This window comes from Cicer arietinum, chromosome 5 (genome assembly GCF_000331145.2).
Source record: "Cicer arietinum cultivar CDC Frontier isolate Library 1 chromosome 5, Cicar.CDCFrontier_v2.0, whole genome shotgun sequence".
Taxonomy (NCBI): Eukaryota; Viridiplantae; Streptophyta; class Magnoliopsida; order Fabales; family Fabaceae; genus Cicer; species Cicer arietinum.
In genome coordinates, this window is record NC_021164.2 from 27,658,371 (window position 1) to 27,666,284 (window position 7,914).

At 27.0% G+C, this 7,914-nt stretch overlaps 1 protein-coding gene across 2 annotated transcripts; it reads left to right on the forward strand.

The window, feature by feature from the left end:
• Positions 1–5,367: 5,367 nt before the first annotated feature.
• LOC101501043 (myb family transcription factor PHL8-like) lies at positions 5,368–7,482 on the forward strand. Of its 2 annotated transcripts, none has more exons than XM_004515245.4 (6): positions 5,368–5,764; positions 5,851–5,927; positions 6,039–6,096; positions 6,345–6,417; positions 6,536–6,605; positions 6,703–7,482. In XM_004515245.4, the coding sequence occupies exons 1-6, from the start codon at positions 5,647–5,649 to the stop codon at positions 7,351–7,353; spliced, it is 1,047 nt and encodes a 348-aa protein (XP_004515302.1). In that variant the 5' UTR covers positions 5,368–5,646; the 3' UTR covers positions 7,354–7,482. The 2 variants fall into 2 exon arrangements, with proteins under 2 accessions (XP_004515302.1, XP_004515303.1); XM_004515246.4 differs by having other exon boundaries at positions 5,854–5,927.
• Positions 7,483–7,914: the final 432 nt, after the last annotated feature.

The following is a 7,914-nucleotide window of genomic DNA, read 5'->3' on the forward strand; positions in this document are numbered from 1 at the left end:
TTAAAAACTATATAATTCATTTTTTTTCTTTTTCCATAATTTTATATGTTCTTCATTTATATAATTCATTATTATTCATCTTTTATGGTATTCGAATTGTAGATAATGAAAGAATCAAAAAATACTTATTCTTTTTTTCTCTATGGGTGAAAATTTGAACCCAGTGATTATCAATTTGTCATTGTGAAATAAAAGTTTTTGTTAGAGTTGATGCAACTAAAAAGAACTTTGGAAGATAATTATTTTCATGCTCCTTACTAACGGTAATTTCTCCATTTTCGTTTATCTTTTTTTCCCATTTTCTCTCTCATTTTTTTTCTACTGTTATCTCAAAGCTTGCTCCTTGATCTCTCCAATTCCTCTAATTTTCTCCTCCCAAGATAAACTAAAATACCACTTTCACAATCTGGACTCACTCATGAAGATCCAGTGTTGTCCCAAGAGATACATGTCTAAAGAAATGCATCATGAACTAGAAAAGAAGAATGATAATTCAAGTACTGTTTTGCAATTTTTAATATGACTGTAGAGACCAAATTGCTAGTAAGTGAGCAATTTTAGAGATTGATTTGTGTATATTGATTCTGATTTTTTACATATTAAAATATATGAACTTAGAGGATCAATAGTTATATACCATGATGATTTTGGTATAAGGTCATCATCCATCAGATGACACACACCACCATTCATGAATACACCACACCCATTTGAGGGAGACCTACACCATCAAAGTTCTTTTAAGTTGCAACAACTCTAATAACATTTTTTTTCACAATGGCATATGAGAATTAATGAGTTCAACCTTTCACTCATAGAGGAAGAAGAATAAATAATTTTTGATTCCTTCATTTTCTAGGATTTGAACACCATGAAAGAGTAAGAAGAGTGAATTATATAAATGAAGATTCTTGAAAGAAGAAGATATGAAATCATGGAAGAAGAACAATAATGAATTATATAGATGGAGATGATATCATTGCACCGATGACAATTTTTACGTTTTTTTTTTTATAAATTAAGTTTCAAATTCATTTTCAAAATCGGACAAATTAGCATATTGTATTTTCAAAATCGAACAAATTAGCACATCTCTTACGTGACAATGATATGAATAACAACTGAGTTTGCCACATAAGCAATTAACGTCCAAATCAATATCATTAACGGAGTAGACTAATGAAATGATTGTATTACCCGATGTCTTTCAATTTCATAATATTATTTGCCTGTCTTTCAATTTTAGGGGCAATTTGACGATTTATTGAAACCTGTCTACTTTGGCTAAATTACATCCGCGATCCCTTAACTTAATTTCAGGTAACGTTTTAGTCATTTATATTTTTTTTTCCCGAATTGGTCCTTTATTTTAATTTTAAGTGACAATTTGATATTTTATGTTTTCAAATGCCAACAATGTTGTCCTTTTTTTTTACAAAAATTCAAAAAAATCATCAAATTTTTCAAACAAAATCCATAAAATTCATTATCATCTTTAATAAAGTACAAATTTAATCAAATTTATAACTTAAATATTGAAATAAACTGATATTTTCATTCTTTATTTGATGTTGTTGGAGATGAAAATATGAGTATATTTGAATATTTGAGTTATGGATTTGATAAAATTTGCATTATATTGAAGATGATTATTAATTTTATGGGTTTTGGTTGAAAATTTTGATGATTTTTTTGAATTTTTGTACAAAAAAGGATAACATTGTTGAAATTTTAAAACATAAAATATCAAATTGTAACTTAAAATTAAAATAAAGGACCAACTCGGGAAAAAAAAAGATAAAGGACTAAAACGTTATCTGAAATAAGTTAAGGGACCACGAATGTAATTTAATAGTCTACTTTCAAAAACTATATTTAGTTAAAATAAACACAATAGTTTGAAAGAATAGAACTAAAAAGTGATGATTTGGAAAATTCATGTGGCAAGTAATTATGATATTTTCAAAATTTATGAACTACTGATTCTATTTAATAAAAAGGTTTAATTACAATTTTAATCTATTTTTTTTATCAACTCACGAAATCGATCTCTCCTATTTTAAAATATGATAGTTTTAGTCACTCATTATGATTTTTTAACTAAAAAATGACGATGTAACATGCTTTAAGTAATATGGCATATGATACAATGATGTAGAATGATTAACACTCATGAGATTACAAAAAAAAAATCTATAAAAACATAACTTTCAACTTTATAAATTTTTTATTTTTGTAATTTAATTAATGACATATGAATAATTAATTCTTCTAGATGATTCTATCTAATGAAATCGTATACCACATTATTTAAAATATGTCAAATCATCACTTTTTAGTTTAAAATTATGAATGATGGACTAAAATTGTCGACTTTTTAAATAGAGGATCAATTTTATAAACTGATGTAAATAAAGGACCAAAAAATGCAATTAAGTTTAATATATACAATAATTTACAAAAATGCTCATAATGAATAATAATTTTTTTGGGTGACCTTTCCATTAATTAACTCTTTCTAAAACTAGGCAACCATGCTATTTATTTCTTGAATTAGGCAACTAATAACTACTCTCTCCAAAATAAAATATAAAATAATAGTTAAAAAATTAATATATTTGTATTAAATTTTATTATTTTTTACTTATATTTTATTTTAGATGGAGGATAGAAAATTGCTTCAATTAAATATAGTAGCGATATTGAAAAATTGAACAAACATTTAATGAAAGATATTATAGAAATGCTAAAATTAAAAATCTAAAAGTCAGTTAAAATTGCTTATAATAAAAAGAAAAAAAATTGAATTATTTTGTTTACTAAAGAGATGGAGTACAAAGGAAAATGTGAGAGGAATATTATATCTATATTCTTGTATGTTTATTAGTTGAAATAAAAATGCATAACAAAATCATGATACGTAAGCAGAGTCCAAATTTTTTCACTAAATTTTTTTTTAACACAAATGTTACTACATTTGTATATTATATTAATACTTTCTCTTTCACCAGATTTTTCAATATATAACTCAAATTAATCGAACTACTCATCCCTCAATCAAAATAAATTATAATACATTTTAACGTGGAACCAGAGGTACCATAATAAGTTACTTGCTCTCTCTATTTTCTCGATTTATTGCTCCTTTAGACAATTATCTCATAATTGCTTGGCCTTGATTTGGCATTTGATTATGTGGATGATCTGAACGTCGCAAAATGATGATATCTTCTCAGGTAAGGTTCATTGTGTTGAACATTGGATTGATCAGATTATATTCTCCTCTTGAAAATGATTTGTTAAGACTACAGTATCTTTTTAACCTTCTTTGAGTTGCAACTCCTATGCTTGGACAAATAGCTCTTCCACTTTATTTATTTTTTATTTTGTGCAGCCTTTTAGTTTTTTTATGTTATTTTGATGAGAGTTGTTGTGCTCCTCTGTAGATTTGTTTGTTCATAGAATCATATTATGCATGTTTTAGTTCAATTCCTTAATGGAATACAGCATTACAAATTACTATGATGGATTACTAAGACAAGCACTAAACTGCATGCGGTGGTGATGTTTCCTTCATTATATTTGGGGTTGCAATTTTTTTGTATGGATAATCTAATAAATTATTACCTTTTCAAGTGTCTTGAACATACACGTATTCTATCAGTGCCATTTTGATAGGTGTTCCTATCTTATTCTAAAAATAAAATGCTGCTTAGTAGTTTTCTATCATCTCTATATTTCTATCTTTGTCAAAACACTTGGGGACCTAAAATCTAATACTAGATTATTTGATTCCTTTAATTCTACATGGAACAAAAGGAATCTGCCAATTACACCACAAACACATCTTCTCATAAAACAAGTATCAAAATTCATGTTTCCCTTTAAAGAAGGATGGTCTTCATAATTTAAGTGTAAGTAGTTATAGTTCTATACGTTGTTTAAAAATAGACTAAATAAATCAGTTTTAAATTATATACACTTACAATTACAATCATTTGACTTATACATATTTATGCCGTATGATCAAAATATAACGATCTATATTTTAAATTCTAAATTTATATTTAAAAAATATAATTAAAATCAGTTTCAAAATATGGATTATGCTTAACTGAGATGCGTGCTTATAATTCAAATTCAAATAAATATTTGACATGTATATGAAATGTGACTCATTTATTCGATCCTTTAACATTTTGAGTGTACATGTTTTGTCTTGATCTTTTGATGACATTAGTGTATTGTTGTTCTAAGTGCTCTCTCAACTCTTCAACTTTCAATTATCTGTCGCTAGCATTTTCTCACGTAACAAGCAAATACATATTTTTTCATTTCAAAATATAAATAAAAATTAATTAAAAAAGTAGATGTATTTTATTCTAAAATTTATATCAAATATATTCACTTTCTTTAATCTATTTTTCTTTAATCTATCTTTTCTTGTATCTTAGGATGGAGTATTAATACATTCCGATTAATTTTTACATTTAATCACTAGATGAAAAATATCCATAAATACCAGATTTTTCATAATTATTTTCCCCCAAATGCTTCTCAAGAGACACCAAGAAAGTAGTAGCCTATCTATTATATATATATTTAAAAAAGATTATGCTGTCATTTCATACTATTTCCTCCACATATGCAAACATTTTCCACCTCAGCCATAAAGCTGACGTGTACGTCTTCATATAGAGTTTCATCTACTCGGTTTCTAAATAGTTTTTCCACAAATTCTATACATCATCCACTATTTTATACTATATCTCTTACTTAAATATTATTTTATAATGTATATTCAAAAATTTCTAAATTAATCTCACATGATTATTTTATAACGTCACATTATTATTTCATAATGTTTGCCCAACATCTTTCACATGAACTCCACATGACTACTCAATACATTTTTTTTGTCTGCATTAATCAACTTCATTTTCTTTTGAATTGAGAGTACATATGTCTCTCTTGCTTACCCTAAAATATATTTCGACTATTTATATGTCTCTCTTTTGCTAACAACATTTGATAATGATACTTCTCTTCTATAAATTACATTGATAAAATTAAATATATATTATTGATATAACTACTATATCAATAATCATTTGACAATTAAGACATAAAATTTGATATTAATTTTTTTAAAAATCTACTTAAATTAAATAAATTAAAATATACCCGCAAGGATTAGCATCTAGTTATTCATTACGATTAGCATCTAGTTATTCATTAACATGGACCTACCTAATTTCATTATGGAATCAACCTAACACAGAGAAAGTGGGAAAACAAGAAGATAAAAACAAACTACACACTTTTCTTCTTTTCTCTCCTTTTAAGACCCAAAATTGTGCTATTTTTCTTTCTTTTGTTATTGCTGCATCATATAGATTCTCTGCACCCCATTTAAGTCAAAGAAAAAAGAGTAGAGGATTTTTTTTTTAAATTGAAAAGTTGGTATGAAATGGCTCATGGTATATATTCCCCCAACATAACCCCAGTTATATGTTTCCTGATATGAAGTGAAATCATTGAACAACACAAAAATCCCAACTTATAAAAACAACTATACCTTCCATATATTGATGCACATAAAAAAAAAAAAGCATCAAATTAGTTATTTATCTTTCATTCAAAAAAATGAAGAATCAAAGTAAACATTTTTTTCTATCCAGTAATGCCAAGCCAAGACTCAAATGGACTCATGATCTTCATCAAAGATTCATTGAAGCAACTAATCAACTTGGAGGTGCAGAAAGTAAGTATTATTTTGATATTATTATTATTACACTTTATAGCATATATTAATTAGGTGATATATTATTCATACTTTTTATGTGACAGAAGCAACACCAAAGGGTCTTATGAGATTGATGGGAATTCCAGGACTTACTCTGTACCATCTCAAGAGCCATTTACAGGCATTCATTCATTCCCCTTTTGTATTGATACTATAATTAATTCTTTTGCTACTTTTTGTTTATTACTGATCTATTAGAAATTTTGTGACTTTTTCATGTTTCTGAAAATAGAAATATAGACTTGGGAAAAGCCAACAGCTAGAAAAATACTCTGACAACAAACAAGAAGGTAACTTGTAGATTGTCAGTTTTAAATTGCAGTTGTGGATACGCTGTGAAACTCTTTATATCATACGCTGTGAAACTCTTTATATGGTAGGAAAATGCAGACAAATGTGATTGATTCAGTCGACATTGTGATTGTGATATCATTTATGAGACCTAAAAATCCATTATATTGCGATTACATACCGCAATTTAAAATCATGATAAATAGTTTTCTCATTTTGCATAACATTGATGCTTCTTGTGTTGTAGATTACACAGAAACAAAGAGCTTTGATGACCATTGCAGCAGAGAAATCAGTACTGGGGAGAATCAAATCAATGAGTAATAATTAGAAAATTTTCAAATCTTTTTTATTTTTTTAGAAAAAAAAAAACAAATATTAGACGGAAATGGTATTATTTCATAGAGATTTTATTTTCAAAGTTTTTATGTATGACAGAAACATGCATATAGCTGATGCTCTAGAAATGCAAATGGAAGTAGAGAAAAAACTATATGAACAAATTGAGGTAAATAAATGATTTAATGTCATGAATAAAAAATGGTTTCTATTTCAATTCTAAATGATGCATTATGACATGTTAATCAATTGAATTATGTTTTCAGGTGGAGAAACATTTGCAGCTTCGAATCGAAGCGCAAGGAAAGTATTTACAATCAGTACTATCGAAAGCGCTTCGTGCGCTTTCGGCATACAATTCTTCTCCAATTGGTATAAAACTAAAAAAATCTGAACTTTCTCAGTTGGTTATTATGATCAACAATTCTTGTCCAAATTCTCCAATTTCAGAAGTAACAGGAACTGGAGAATTGAGTTTGAACAGTGAAGAGAGGAAAATGGACAGAGGAACTATTTGTTTATTGGAAAGTTCTTTGACATCTTGTGAAAGCTCAGAGAGAAAAGAAGAGAAACATTCAATAGAATACTTGGCAAATTTAAGTACTATTTCACTTGAATTGCCACAAATGAAGATGCAATCAGAAGAGAAATCAATGTCGAGTCGGGTGTCCGAGTCTATATCTATGTCTGATAATTCGTGTAATGAAGCTAATGGGAGAAAGAGAAATGCAGCAACTAAATCTGATGGTAGCCATGTTGAGCATTGTTCATACAAGAAAAGATGTGGCAACAAGATGAAGAAAGAAAAGTTGTCAGAAATGTTTGACTTGAATAGCCAATGTGAGAATGAGATGGACTCAACAGGTTCAAAAACATTATTAGACTTAAATTGCAGTTTAAACTTATGGGAACCATGAAAATGGTTTATAATTTCTAGTTTAAATTATATGAAAGAATTATGTAGCATAATATATCATTATATGAAAAGAAATATGTTTATATAGCATGTATATCTTATGAAAAGAAAGAATATTTGATTTTAGTAATTCTTATATTTTCTTTTAATTATTATTTTAAAATTATTTACATATATATCAAAAAAGTTAATAATTTTTTATAATATTTTTAATTATTTATTATCGCATTTCATTTATTTTTATCTCTACAATAAGTTTTAGTTGAAGATAATTTTGACAAAATAACTACCACTATTTTTATCTTTCAACATGACAAAAAGAAAAAAGAGAGTATATTATATGTGTGGCATTAACTATTCTCCAACCTTCACTTTCTTATTCTCATGTCTTGGTGCTGAAATTTGGCCATAGAGTAACAAAGTTCTGTTGGAACAATTTGGTAAGGGTTACCCACTAGCTTAATTATTATTATTCTTAAATCTTAAGGCCCTACACCAAGATTGGTGGGTTAGGCACATTAGTTGACAATGTTATGAAAAGTTATTTTGGTTTGAATTAGAT